The sequence below is a fragment of the Nerophis ophidion genome, linkage group LG02 (assembly GCF_033978795.1).
Source record: "Nerophis ophidion isolate RoL-2023_Sa linkage group LG02, RoL_Noph_v1.0, whole genome shotgun sequence".
NCBI classification, from domain to species: domain Eukaryota; kingdom Metazoa; phylum Chordata; class Actinopteri; order Syngnathiformes; family Syngnathidae; genus Nerophis; species Nerophis ophidion.
In genome coordinates, this window is record NC_084612.1 from 74,628,945 (window position 1) to 74,643,427 (window position 14,483).

At 41.7% G+C, this 14,483-nt stretch overlaps 1 protein-coding gene across 3 annotated transcripts in view; it reads left to right on the top strand.

The window, feature by feature from the left end:
* nisch (nischarin) overlaps window positions 1–14,483 on the top strand; it is a 71,064-nt gene that overhangs the window by 41,030 nt on the left and 15,551 nt on the right. For 2 of the 3 annotated variants that reach the window (XR_009804817.1, XM_061890893.1), the window contains exons 16-23: window positions 3,364–3,624; window positions 6,144–6,403; window positions 8,507–8,718; window positions 8,796–9,187; window positions 10,904–11,082; window positions 11,156–11,219; window positions 13,101–13,233; window positions 13,304–13,454. Coding sequence is in view for 2 of the 3 variants with exons in the window: in XM_061890893.1 (XP_061746877.1) it covers window positions 3,364–3,624; window positions 6,144–6,403; window positions 8,507–8,718; window positions 8,796–9,187; window positions 10,904–11,082; window positions 11,156–11,219; window positions 13,101–13,233; window positions 13,304–13,454 (1,652 nt within the window). In the remaining variant the exon portion in view is untranslated. Of the gene's footprint in view, window positions 1–3,363; window positions 3,625–6,143; window positions 6,404–8,506; window positions 8,719–8,795; window positions 9,188–10,903; window positions 11,083–11,153; window positions 11,220–13,100; window positions 13,234–13,303; window positions 13,455–14,483 lie in introns of all 3 variants that reach the window. The other variant, XM_061890901.1, reaches the window with a different exon arrangement.

A 14,483-nucleotide genomic window follows, 5' to 3' on the forward strand; every position in this document is an offset into this window, starting at 1 on the left:
ATAAGGGATCGCTTGTGCACGCCAGTTTTCCGAGACTCTGTATTTAGTTAGCGCAGGCAGCATGAAGCAGGGCTTTTATTGTGAAGATAGGAAATGTGCAGTCGGCCTTTAGAGTTTTGACGGAAGGTACGGCGCGAGAGTCTGTTGAAATAAAAAGTGTTTCTCGTCTTCCTCTCGGTCATATTTTAATAATAATGATCTTGCAGCAGCCAGCGTCATCTCACAAGACCCTCCGGTACCGTGAATGTCATTTAAGTGACGTCTTGGTGAAGATTGATGATCACTAATTTTTAGGTCTATTTTTTTTAAAAGCCTGGCTGGAGATCGACTGACACACCCCCCGCGGTCGACTGGTAGCTCGTGATCGACGTAATGGGCACCCCTGTTCTAGAGAATGAACGGACGGATGAGATAAATTCAGAATGTTTATCATGATTTTGCTTTGTAAACGCTTTAAGTTTGAAGAGTTTCTTGAAGTGGATCATATTAGTACATTGTTTGATTTCTTTGCATCATCCATTCCATCATTTAATTCCACATACTGAAGGTCTTAAGTGTTGTTTGTGTGTACAAATGTTTTAAATGTCATTTAAAACAGTGGTCCCCAACCACCGGGCTGCGGCCCGTAACGTGGCCCGATTGGTACCGGGCCGCAGAAGAATTTTCAATTAATTTTTATAAAAAAAAAAAAATGTTTTTTTCTTTTTTTTTTCTTTTATTTTTTTATTAAATCAACATAAAAAACACAATATACACTTACAATTAGTGCACCAACCACAAAAACCTCCCTTTTTCATGACAAGAACTTCCCTTTTTCATGACAAAGGAAAAAATAAATAAATAAATAAAAATAACAGGAGTTAAAACACACATTTAGAAGCAAGATATAACTAAGGGCAGTCAATTGTAAAAAAACAACAACAACGACAACTTTTAACTAAAAAGAGAATAAATACAGTATTTTTCGGACTGTAAGTCGTTTTTTTTCATAGTTTGGCCGGAACGACTTATGTGTGAAATTATCAACACTTTACCATAAAATATCAAATAATATTATTTATCTCATTCACGTAAGAGACTAGACGTATAAGATTTCATGGGATTTATGGATTAGGAGTGACAGATTGTTAGGTAAAGTCAATCAATGAATCAATCAATGTTTACTTATATAGCCCTAAATCACTAGTGTCTCAAAGGGCTGCACAAACCACTACCACATCCTCGGTAGAGCCCACATAAGGGCAAGGAAAAACTCCCACCCAGTGGGACGTGGGTGACAACTACAGTAGTTTAAAACAAATGAAGTGCACTTTAGTGCATGATGTCACACAAGATATTTCAATAACAGTCAAATAAAAATGAGGCAAAATAGGAAATCAAATAGTGTATGTCCTTCGCTATGTGGTAGTTTCCTGCGGAAGTTATGTCCTTCTGTTGTTGACTTTTTTTTTTTCATGATCTGGAAACTGTTGCTTCGGCATTTTGTTGGTGTGGCACCGAACGGAGATGTTGACATGCGGAGTTTCAAGCACTCATCTTCTTGACATAGATGTTGGTACATTTTTTTAGGGCACGACGGAAAATGACGAAGGGGGTCTCGGCTTTTGCCGCAGTTAAATTCTAACCCCGCATTTAAACCCAAGAAACAAGGGATAATCATTCTTTCATTTAGCATTTTTTGTGTTTATTTTTTTAAATGATGCTTAAAATGATGTTTTGTGTTTTATATGCACTCTTAAAAATGTCACAGTATTGTTTCACAGTAAAATACTGTCATCAAAATGTACTTTAACCAAACAACAAGAGACGGTACTCTATTTGAAATATTACTGGGGAAATAATGCACTTATTCATTAGTCTCTTTATTGATTTACTTACACGTGTGTTTATATTTATTACAAATTGCTATGAAAGGAAAAGGGTTTGGGTATAATAATCTAAGACTTAAACAAACTGTTAAATTGTTCATAATATATGCATGTATACTGTATGTAACTTATGAGAATCAAATATTGGAAGTTCATAAAAAGCATGCAAGAGTAAGTCATAGCATGTTCTATATGTTATAGTTATTTGAATGACTCTTACCATAATATGTTAGGTTAACATAGCAGTTGGTTATTTATGCCTCATATAACGTACACTTATTCAGCCTGTTGTTCACTATTCTTTATTTATTTTAAATTGCCTTTCAAATGTCTATTCTTGGTGTTGGATTTTATCAAATAAATTTCCCCCGAAAATGCAATTCATACTCCAGTGCGACTTATGTATGTTTTTTTCCTTCTTTATTATGCATTTTCGGCAGGTGCGACTTATACTCCGAAAAATACGCTACATGTAGTCTGCCATAATAAAGTATTAGATTAGAATATAATACAAAGATTTATTGACATTATATTAAACTTGATGAGGCAATTCCTGAAGGAATTCCTGAAGTGTGAATGCTCCAATGCTGACACAATGTAGTATGAATGTAAGAATAGTTTGAAGGTTGAAATGGTTTGAATGTTGAAGAGTTTGAATTTCCAGGAAAAACGGAATTTGGCTTGGAACTTGGGAAAGTGATGTCGGAATGGTTCGAACAGGTTGAAAAATGTGGGAATTGTGCAACTTGGAAAAATGTCCTATTCATTTCAATGGGAACTTCCTGGAAATTTTGGGAAAAGCAGGATTTTTAATTAATAGGAGCATCAATGTCCTGAATGAGCTGAGTTGGTTGGTGTTGGAATTGTTTAAATCGGTCAAGAAATGTAGAAATAGTAACAGTTTTTTATTTGAAAAATGGCATTAAAAAAATGTAGGGAAAACCGGGATTTTTTTAAGTTCTTAAACCAACTTGTTTTTTTTTGGAACGGTTGAAATGGATTAAAAATTGTGTAAGGATTCATCGCACTAAAAAAGGTTGGATGATTTGACGGTGGAACGGTTGACAAATGAGGAAGAAAAAAGGGTGGAAATAGGGCTTTGGAAAACCAGGAATTCTGGAAAATTCGTACACTTATTCAGCCTGTTGTTCACTATTCTTTATTTATTTTAAATTGCCTTTCAAATGTCTATTCTTGGTGTTGGGTTTTATCAAATACATTTCAAACAAAAATGCGACTTATACTTCCAATGCGACTTATATATGTTATTTTTCCTTCTTTATTATGCATTTTCAGCAGGTGCGACTTATACTCCTAAAAATACGGTACATAAAAGAAAAGAAAATAGACTAAAATCCCAGTAAAATATGTTTTAAAACGTCATTAAAGAGGGAGCCATGCAATACCAATAGGGATATAGAGACTCAAACCCGAATCAGATAAGACCAAAAATAAAATTAGTGCTTTTTTCCCTCCCTTTCCTTCTGTCTTCCAGCTGCACGTGCTCCTCTTCCTCAACCCGACCAGTTGAAGCCACCTGCGCCAGCTGCAGCGCCACCTGGTGTCCTCTCCTCCCTCCTCACCTGCTGTCCTTCACCACCAGCAACCAAAACTTCACCACTCTGCTTTCCAGGCGCCTCCACGCTGCTCTGAAGGAGCAGCAGAAGGCAAAGATGGACGCGGAGAGGAAGGAGGAGGGGTGTCAATCCACAGAGGGTTCTTCCCATGTGGAAGGCACAGAAGTGGGCTCGCTAAGGTATTTCAACCAGCAACCCTCAAAGGGGAACTGCACTTTAGGACGGTTGTTTAAAAAAAAAAAAAAAAAAAAATGTTTATGCATTTTACAAACCCCGTTTCCATATGAGTTGGGAAATTGTGTTAGATGTAAATATAAACAGAATACAATGATTTGCAAATCCTTTTCAACCCATATTCAGTTGAATATGCTACAAAGACAACATATTTGATGTTCAAACTGATAAACACTTTTATGTAAATAATCATTAACTTTAGAAATTTCCTGCCAGCAACACGTGACAAAGAAGTTGGGAAAGGTGGCAATAAATACTGATAAAGTTGACGAATTCTCATCAAACACTTATTTGGAACATCCCACAGGTGTGCAGGCTAATTGGGAACAGGTGGGTGCCATGATTGGGTATAAAAACAGCTTCCCAAAAAAATGCTCAGTCATTCACAAACAAGGATTGGGGAAACGGTCACCACTTTGTGAACAAATGCGTGAGCAAATTGTCAAAGGGTTTAAAAACAACATTTCTCAACGGGCTGTTACAAGGAATTTAGGAATTTCACCGTCTATGGTCCGTAACACCATGAAAAGGTTAAGAGAATCTGGAGAAATCACTGCACGTAAGCAATGATATCACGGACCTTTGTTCCCTTAGGCGGTACTGCATCAAAAAGCGACATCAGTGTGTAAAGGATATCACCACATGGAACACTTCAGAAAACCACTGTCAGTAACTATAGTTGGTCGCTACATCTGTAAGTGCAAGTTAAAACTCTACTATGCAAAGCCAAAACCATTTATCAACAACACCCAGGAACACTGCCGGCTTCGCTGGGCCCGAGATCATCTAAGATGGACTCATGCAAAGTGGAAAAGTGTTCTGTGGTCTGACGAGTCCACATTTCAAATTGTTTTTTTGGAAACGGTGAACGTTGTGTCCTCCGGACCAAAGAGGAAAATAACCATTAGGACTGTTCTAGGTGCAAAGTTGAAAAGCCAGCATGTGTGATGGTATGGGGGTGCATTAGTGCCCAAGGCATGGGTAACTTACACATCTGTGAAGGCACCATTAACGCTGGAAGGTACATACAGCAACACGTGACAAAGAAGTTGGGAAAGGTGGAAATAAATACTGATAAAGTTGAGGAATTCTCATCAAACACTTATTTGGAACATCCCACAGGTGTGCAGGCTAATTGGGAACAGGTGGGTGCCATTATTGGGTATAAAAGCAGCTTCCCAAAAAAATGCTCAGTCTTTCACAAACAAGGATTGGGGAAACGGTCAGCACTTTGTGAACAAATGCGTGAGCAAATTGTCAAAGAGTTTAAAAACAACATTTCTCAACGGGCTATTGCAAGGAATTTAGGAATTTCACCGTCTATGGTCCGTAACACCATGAAAAGGTTAAGAGAATCTGGAGAAATCACTGCACATAAGCAATGATATCACGGACCTTTGTTCCCTTAGGCGGTACTGCATCAAAAAGCGACATCAGTGTGTAAAGGATATCACCACATGGAACACTTCAGAAAACCACTGTCAGTAACTATAGTTGGTCGCTACATCTGTAAGTGCAAGTTAAAACTCTACTATGCAAAGGCAAAGCCATTTATCAACAACACCCAGGAACGCTGCCGGCTTCGCTGGGCCCGAGATCATCTAAGATGGACTGATGCAAAGTGGAAAAGTGTTCTGTGGTCTGACGAGTCCACATTTCAAATTGTTTTTTGGAAACGGTGGACGTTGTGTCCTCTGGACCAAAGAGGAAAAGAACCATCGGGACTGTTCTAGGTGCAAAGTTGAAAAGCCAGCATGTGGGATGGTATGGGGGTGCATTAGTGCCCAAGGCACGGGTAACTTACACATCTGTGAAGGCACCATTAATGCTGAAAGGTACATACAGCTTTTGGAGCAACATATACACACACATATACACAGCAGGCCTAGACAGGAGGAGGAGTGAGTGTAGGTACACAGAACATCAGAGGGTCAAATGTGCGAGAAAATGAGAGCAGACAGTGTTGACAAACAATGTTGCAACCTTGTGTGGGAACCGCAGGTGCAGAAACAAAAGAAGAATCCCTGTGGGATGCAGAAACTGGCAGAGAAATTTTCCGTGCAACATTCATATTGTTACTCAGTAAACATCTGTTCAGTATTTTAACATAGAAGCGTTTGATTGTGAGACATTAAAAGCCACAAAATCCAACAAGTCCATCAGACCCACAAACACTGGCTGAGTAACAACAATATGAACGTTGCACAAGGGTTAATAGGCAGATTAGAGCGGTTGATCGCATTAATTTACCATTTAGAATGCATTTAAAAAAAAAAATCCCATCTGTCATCAAGTCTTTCATAATGATTGGGAACAATAGGTAAAATTTTAATAAAATTGCAGTTCCTCTTTAGGCTTTTATTTTGGGGATACTTTTGCAGGTTTCAAAAATGACATTTATTATGTGTTTCTGGGATTTAGTTTTTAACGCATTAATTTTTTTATGTCTATTCCCCCTTTTCAGTGTAGACTCCAGAGACGGCTACTTTGAGATGGGACTGGACGATTCCTTTCAGGAGACTGACTACCTCTCGTCCACGCCGGACCCCTGTGCTGGGGATGGGCCAGAAATGGACGTCCAGGTCAACAGTGTTGTGTGGTGCTACTGTCTCAAGGTGCAAGAGGAGGCCATGGAGCAGAAGATCGTGTGTCTGGTGCTGATGGAAGGGCTACTCGGCCTGCTGCACTCGACACATGACATCAAAGACGCCAATCAGGAAGCAAGTAAGTCAATAGTCACTCATTACTCACCGAAAATTGTTTGGAAATCGAATCTATTCAAGTTTTTTGTCTTAAAAAGTCTTGAATAGGGATGTAACGGTATTATAAATACCACTACTTATTATAAATATGACCTACTCGGGGGCCTAGTGGTTAGAGCAGGGGACGGCAACCTTTTTGAAAGCAAGAGCTACTTCTTGGGTACTGATTAATGCGAAGGGCTACCAGTTTGATACACACTTAAATATATTGCCAGAAATAGCCAATTTGCTCAATTTACCTTCAATAAATAGCTCGGTTGGTAGAGTGGCCGTGTCAGCAACTTGAGGGTTGCAGGTTCGATCCCCGCTTCCGCCATCCTAGTCACTGCCGTTGTGTCCTTGGGCAAGACACTTTACCCACCTGCTCCCAGTGCCACCCACACTGCTTTAAATGTAAAAATTAGATATTGGGTTTCACTATGTAAAGCGCTTTGAGTCACTAGAGAAAAGCGCTATATAAATATAATTCACAATTCACTTATATATATATAAAAAAATGGGTATTTCTGTCTGTCATTGCGTCGTACATTTTTAAGGAAGGTTTTTTTGTAGAGAATAAATGATGAAGAAAACCTTAATTGAACGGTTTAAAAGAGGAGAAAACACAAAAAAAATTAAAACTAAATTTTGAAACATTTCAATTTCGACTCTTTAAAATTCAAAATTCAACCGAAAAAAATGAAGAGAAAAACTAGCTAATTCGAATCATTTTGAAAAAATTAAAAAAATTATTTATGGAACATCATTAGTAATTTTTTCTGATTAAAATTAATTTTAAAATTTTAATGACATGTTTTAAATAGGTTAAAATTCAATCTGCATTTTGTTAGAATATATAACAAATTGGACCAAGCTATATTTCTAACAAAGACAAATCATTATTTCTTCTAGATTTTCCAGAACAAAAATTTTAAAAGAAATTCAAAAGATTTTGAAATAAGATTTAAATTTGATTCTACAGATTTTCTAGATTTGCTGGAATACTTTTTTTGAATTCGAATCATAATAAGTTTGAAGAAATATTTCACAAATATTCTTCGTCGAAAAAACAGAAGCTAAAATGAAGAATTAAATTAAAATGTATTTATTATTCTTTACAATAAAAAAAAAAAATACTTGAACATTGTTTCAAATTGTCAGGAAAGAGAAAGGAATTTAAAAGATAAAAAGGTATATCTGTTTAAAAATCCTAAAATCATTTTTAAGGTTGTATTTTTTCTCTGAAGATGTCTTTCTGAAAGTTATAAGAAGCAAAGTAAAAAAATAAATGAATTTATTTAAACAAGTGAAGACCAAGTCTTTAAAATATTTTCCTGGATTTTCAAATTCTTTTTGTGTTTTGTCTCTCTTAGAATTAAAAATGTCGAGCAAAGCGAGACCAGCTTGCTAGTAAATAAATACAATTTAAAAAATAGAGGCGGCTCACTGGTAAGTGCTGCTATTTGAGCTATTTTTAGAAATAGTATATTGTCAGTTTAAAGACTGAGCATATTATTAAGTATTTGTATATACTTAGAGATAGGGTCTCTCCCTTAGAGATAGGGTGAGAAGCTCTGCCATCCGGGAGGAACTCAAAGTAAAGCCGCTGCTCCTTCACATGGAGAGGAGCCAGATGAGGTGGTTCGGGCATCTGGTCAGGATGCCACCCGAACGCCTCCCTAGGGAGGTGTTTAGGGCACGTCCAACCGGTAGGAGGCCACGTGGAAGACCCAGGACACGTTGGGAAGACTAAGTCTCCCGGCTGGCCTGGGAACGCCTCGGGATCCCCCGGGAAGAGCTGGACAAAGTGGCTGGGGAGAGGGAAGTCTGGGTTTCCCTGCTTAGGCTGCTGCCCTCGCGACCCGACCTCGGATAAGCGGAAGAAGATGGATGGATGTATATACTTGTTTGTAGTAATGAATATGAATATTTTTTGTGGACATATACCACATTAATATGGTACCTTAGGTTTTAATACCGTGATAATATCGTACCGTAAGATTTTTGATACCATTTACAAATGTAGTCTTGAAGCCACCGAGGCAAAATCTTTGTCACTTCTTCACTTTGTTTTGCATGTTTGCAGAAGAAGACCAGTGTCCTTCCACCGAGGAAGTACTGTCCAGTCTCCAGGTGGACCTTCTTCTGCCTTTCTCCCAGCTCCTGCTCTCCTCACACGCCGAGCTTCCTGCTTCCTGTCTGGCCTTCAGGCTCCAGTGCAGTCCCACTGGCTATTATCTCTTCTCCGGAGCCCAGGAGCTCCAGTCAGCCACCAGCGAGCTGAAAAGACTGATGCAGGTCAGAGAGGCGACGACTAACTATAAGTTACATCCCCGTGAACTAAAAACCTTTCCCACTTCTCCCCTATTGATCAGGCAGAAGAATGTCAGCCTGACTCCGAGGTGCCCACGACCCCTCAGCTCCTCCCTCGCTCCCTCCTCAACTCATGGGAGCTGGAGGAGAGTCAGGGAGTCCAGGGAGGCTACCTGACTCTCTTCCTATCCTCATCTTCCTCCATCACCTCACACCCACTTCTGTCAGATATTTTGTCCGACACGAAGGGGCCTACCTGCCCCTCTCTCCTCTTCCTCACTCACCGACACCTGTGGGTGCTCAAGATGGAGTTCAGAGCGCCATCTACCTCTTCCGGGTGCAGGCTGGTCCGTGTGCCCCTGGGCTCTGTGGTGCTTCACCCCAACGAGAGACCGTCTCACGTGGAGGAGAGATCAGGCAGCGACTTCTGCCAGGACCCAACACACCGCCGCAGGTACAAGGTCTGACACTGGATCACACTGCACACCTAATTTGATTTTCTTTTTTGCCCTCAAGTGACACAGATCTGATTTTTTTTCATCAATTGCCTCAAATCTGATCTTTTTGCATCAGGAGGTAGTCCAAATCCAATTGGAATCTTAATTTTTTTCAAATGTGAACAGTCTAAACCAGGGGTCACCAACCTTTTTGAAAGCAAGAGCTACTTCTTGGGTACTGATTAATGTGAAGGGCTACCAGTTTGATACACACTTAAATAAATTGCCAGAAATAGCCAATTTGCTCAATTTACCTTTAACTCTATGTTATTATTAATAATTAATGATATTTATCTTTGTGGAAACACTGATCATCTTAATGACTTCTCACAATAAATATACATTTCTGATGACATGTTTTAAATAGGTTAAAATCCAATCTGCACTTTGTTAGAATATATAACAAATTGGACCAAGATATATTTCTAACAAAGACAAATCATTATTTCGTCTAGATTTTCCAGAACAAAAATTTTTAAAGAAATTCAAAAGATTTGAAATAAGATTTGAATTTGATTCTACAGATTTTCCAGATTTTCCCGAATATTTTTTTTAAATTGTAATCATAATAAGTTTGACGGAATATTTCACAAATATTCTTCGTCGAAAAAACAGAAGCTATAATGGGGCGGCTTAGCTCGGTTGGTAGAGCGGCTGTGCCAGCAACTTGAGGGTTGCAGGTTCGATTCCCGCTTCCGCCATCCTGGTCACTGCCGTTGTGTCCTTGGGCAAGACACTTTACCCACCTGCCCCCAGTGCCACCCACATTGGTTTAAATGGAACTTAGATATTGGGTGTCACTATGTAAAGCGCTTTGAGTCACTAGAGAAAAGCGCTATATAAATATAATTCACATCACACACATATAATGAAGAATTAAATTAAAATGTATTTATTATGGGATTCACGGTGGCAGAGGGGTTATTGCGTCTGCCTCACAATACAAAGTTCCTGCAGTCCTGGGTTCAAATCCAGGCTCGGGATCTTTCTGTGTGGAGTTTGCATGTTCCCCCCGTGAATGCGTGGGTTCCCTCCGGGTACTCCGGCTTCCTCCCACCTCCAAAGACATGCACCTGGGGATAGGTTGATCGGCAACACTAAATGGTCCCTAGTGTGTGAATGTTGTCTGTCTATCTGTGTTGGCCCTGCGATGAGGTGGCGACTTGTCCAGGGTGTACCCCGCCTTCCACCCGATTGTAGCTGAGATAGGCGCCAGTGCCCCCCGCGACCCCGAAAGGGAATAAGCGGTAGAAAATGGTTGGATGGACAATATTTTATTATTTGAAAGTTATTTTTAACACCGTTATTTCCAGTGGAATTAATCATTACTTAGCGTGTTGAGCAATGTTAGCCTAGATTTATCTGAGAGCCAGATACAGTCGTCAAAAGAGCCTCAGGTTCCCTACCCCTGAGATATACAGTACACGCCAAAAAGTCTGAACCCACATTTTCATTCATTGTGTTTTCTTTATTTTCATTAATATTTACACTGTAGATTGTCACTGAAGGCAACAAAACTATGAATGAGCACATGTGGAGTTATGTACATGTTTTTGTTTCTCATAATGATTGTGAACAATAGACAATATTTCCCCCCCAAAAAAGTGCAGTTCCCCTTTAAGGGATGTTGTCACCTTAATACGATTGTATTTGTCCTGCTGTGTTGTGCCCAGGCGGAGCCACACAGTGGAGCTGCTGCTGTGCGGTCAGAGGCTGCTGCTGCTTTTCCCGCTGGGCCGAGACAAAAGCTCCTTCCTGGGGGAACTGAGTCAGCGAAGGGGAGGTCTGGAGGGGCTGAAGCTGGTGGCGCTGCCCGCTTCCTGCAAATGTTGGCCACACCATGGCGGAGGAGGTTAACATATATTCAGACTAAGAACGAACCAGAATTTTCCAAAGGGGGTATTAAATTCTATGTTTTCTCTTAGGTCCCTGCAGAACCGGTGAGCAATGCTGTTGTACATGCAGCAGAAAATCACACCGCACCAAGAGGTCCGTTTTTTATTTTGTTAAATACACTATGTTGCCAAAAGTATTTGAACACCTGCTTTGACTCACATATGAACTTGAAGTTCCTAACCTATAGAGTTCAATATGATGTCAGTCCACCTTTTGCAGCTATTACAGCTTCAACTCTTCTAGGAAGGCGGAGGAGCACGTTCGGCAGCGCACACGCACAGAGTACTTACAAGCAGACACAGTGTCTGGCTAATATAGACACTTGCGTCCTGTGTTGTCTTCATTATACACTAATGTAAGACTTTTAAAGTCATTTTGATAGTAGTGTGAAGTGAAGTGAATTATTTTTATAAAGCGCTTTTACATAGTGAAACCCAATATCTAAGTTGCATTTAAACCATTGTGGGTGGCACTGGGAGCAGGTGGGTAAAGTGTTTTGCCCAAGGACACAACGGCAGTGACTAGGATGGCGTAAGCGGGAATCGAACCTGCAACCCTCAAGTTGCTGGCACGGCCACTCTACCAACCGAGCTATGCCGCCACATTAGTGAGGTCCAGAAGGCCTGGCTCTCAGTCTCCGTTGTAATTCATCCCAAAGGTGTTCTATCAGGTTCAGGTCAGGACTCTGTGCAGGCCAGTCAAGTTCATCCACACCAAACTGGTGCACAGTCATGTTGGAAAAGGAAGAAGCCCGCTCCGAACTGTTCCCACAACGTTGGGAGCATGGAATTGTCCTAAATGTTTTTGTGACAGTCGCTTGCTGTCGTGCGGGTTCCCAGGACCGTCAAGGAAGGACGTTTTGCTTGAGCAGGTTTGACTCGCTTTATTTTTCAATACAGCTTTGTCTTCAGGTCGGGTGGCTTTTCAGCTCCTCTCCACTGCTCGCTCACTGTCCGCTTTTCAGCCGTCGTTGTGGTCTGCTCTTTGTTGCTTTCGCTCCTCGGTCGCTGCTGCGGGCTCTCCTCCATCTCCCCTTTTATACAGCGTGAGGAGAGATATTAATTGTGTAACGGTGCGCAATCCACACGCCCCGCCTGTCCGCTTGGCCGCATTCTCTGCCTCCTCGCAGCCATCTTGGGCCGGGCTCCAGCGTGCCCTGCCCCACTGCTGGTTCGCCGGCTCCGCCTCTCCACAGTTTTGTTATCCTGGAGCATTCAAAGGCGGTATAGCTCGGTTGGTTCAGCAGCCGTGCCAGCAACTTGAGGGTTGCAGGTTCGATCCCCGCTTCCGCCATCTGAGTCACTGCCGTTGTGTCCTTGGGCAAGACACTTTACCCACCTGCTCCCAGTGCCACCCACACTGCTTTAAATGTAAAAATTAGATATTGGGTTTCACTATGTAAAGCGCTTTGAGTCAGTAGAGAAAAAAGCGCTACATAAATATAATTCACTTCACTTCACTTCAAAGTTCCTTTCACTGGAACTAAGCGGCCAAGCCCAACTCCTGGAAAAACAACCCCACACCATAATTCCTCCTCCACCAAATTTCACACTCGGCACATTGCAGTCCGACATGTACCGTTCTCCTGGCAACCTCCAAACCGTGCAGAAAGTCGCTGACCTCTTTGCACTATGCGCTTCGGCATCCGCTCACCCCTCTCTGTCAGTTCACGCGGCCGACCACTTTGTGGCTGAGTTGCTGTTGTTCCCAAACTCTTCCATTTTCTTATAATAAAGCCGACAGTTGACTTTGGAATATTTAGGAGCGAGGAAATTTCACGACTGGATTTGTTGTACAGGTGGCATCTTATGACAGTTCCACGCGGGAAATCACTGACAGCGGCCCATTCTTTCTAGTGCTTTTTTTTATACACCTGATTCTGATAACTTGGATGGGTGGCCAAATACTTTTGCCAATATCGTGTAAGTAGGCGCTTCTTCCATATCTGCCTTTCTCATGACTCCATTCTCGCAGCTCCTTGTGTGTCACGCTGGAAGAGAACCAACCGTCCTCCCACCTCACCCCGGGTCTCTCCCCAGGCCTGAAGCTCCTGGCTGGGCTTGCTGGGGATCAGCTGCTGACTTACTTCCACAGATACATCGCGCTGGTAGGACACACTCGCAGTTGGACATAATGAGAACACACAAATGACTAAAAGTCTTTGTCCTCCCCATCAGTCGGAGGCAGAGGAGGCGAGACAAGTCTTGTGGTTGTCTGTGGTCCTCTACACGTCTCCAGAGGCTGAACTCACCTGCTGTCTGTTGCTCTCCACTGATAGCATCTACTTCCTGTTGGAAGACTCCGCCGCCACACGCCACTGCCTGCCAGGTAACAATGTGCATCGCGTCCTGCTAGGATTGTACGGTATATCAGTACTCGTATACAAACCCTGTTTCCATATGAGTTGGGAAATTGTGTTAGATGTAAATATAAACAGAATACAATGATTTGCAAATCATTTTCAACCCATATTCAAAGACAACATAACTCATAACTTTATTTTTTTTTTGCAAATAATAATTGACTTAGAATTTCATGGCTGCAACACGTGCCAAAGTAGTTGGGAAAGGGCATGTTCACCACTGTGTTACATCACCTTTTCTTTTAACAACACTCAATAAACGTTTGGGAACTGAGGAAACTAATTGTTGAAGCTTTGAAAGTGGAATTCTTTCCCATTCTTGTTTTATGTAGAGCTTCAGTCCTTCAACAGTCCGGGGTCTCCGCTGTCGTATTTTAAGCTTCATAATGCGCCACACATTTTCCATGGGTGACAGGTCTGGACTGCAGGCGGGCCAGGAAAGTACCCGCTGTTGTAACACGTGCTGAATGTGGCTTGGCATTGTCTTGCTGAAATAAGCAGGGGCGTCCATGAAAAAGGCGGCGCTTAGATGGCAGCATATGTTGTGCTTCAATCAATCAATCAATGTTTACTTATATAGCCCTAAATCACTAGTGTCTCAAAGGGCTGCACAAACCACTACCACATCCTCGGTAGGCCCACATAAGGGCAAGGAAAACTCACACCCAGTGGGACGTCGGTGACAATGATGACTATGAGAACCTTGGAGAGGACGAAAGCAATGGATGTCGAGCGGGTCCAACATGATACTGTGAAAGTTCAATCCATAATGGATCCAACACAGTCGCAAGAGTCCAGTCCAAAGCGGATCCAACACAGCAGCGAGAGTCCCGTTCACAGCGGAGCCAGCAGGAAACCATCCCAAGCGGAGGCGGATCAGCAGCGCAGAGATGTCCCCACCCGATACAGAGGCGAGCAGTACATGGCCACCGGATCGGACCGGACCCCCTCCACAAGGGAGAGTGGGACATAGGAGAAAAAGAAAAGAAAAGGCA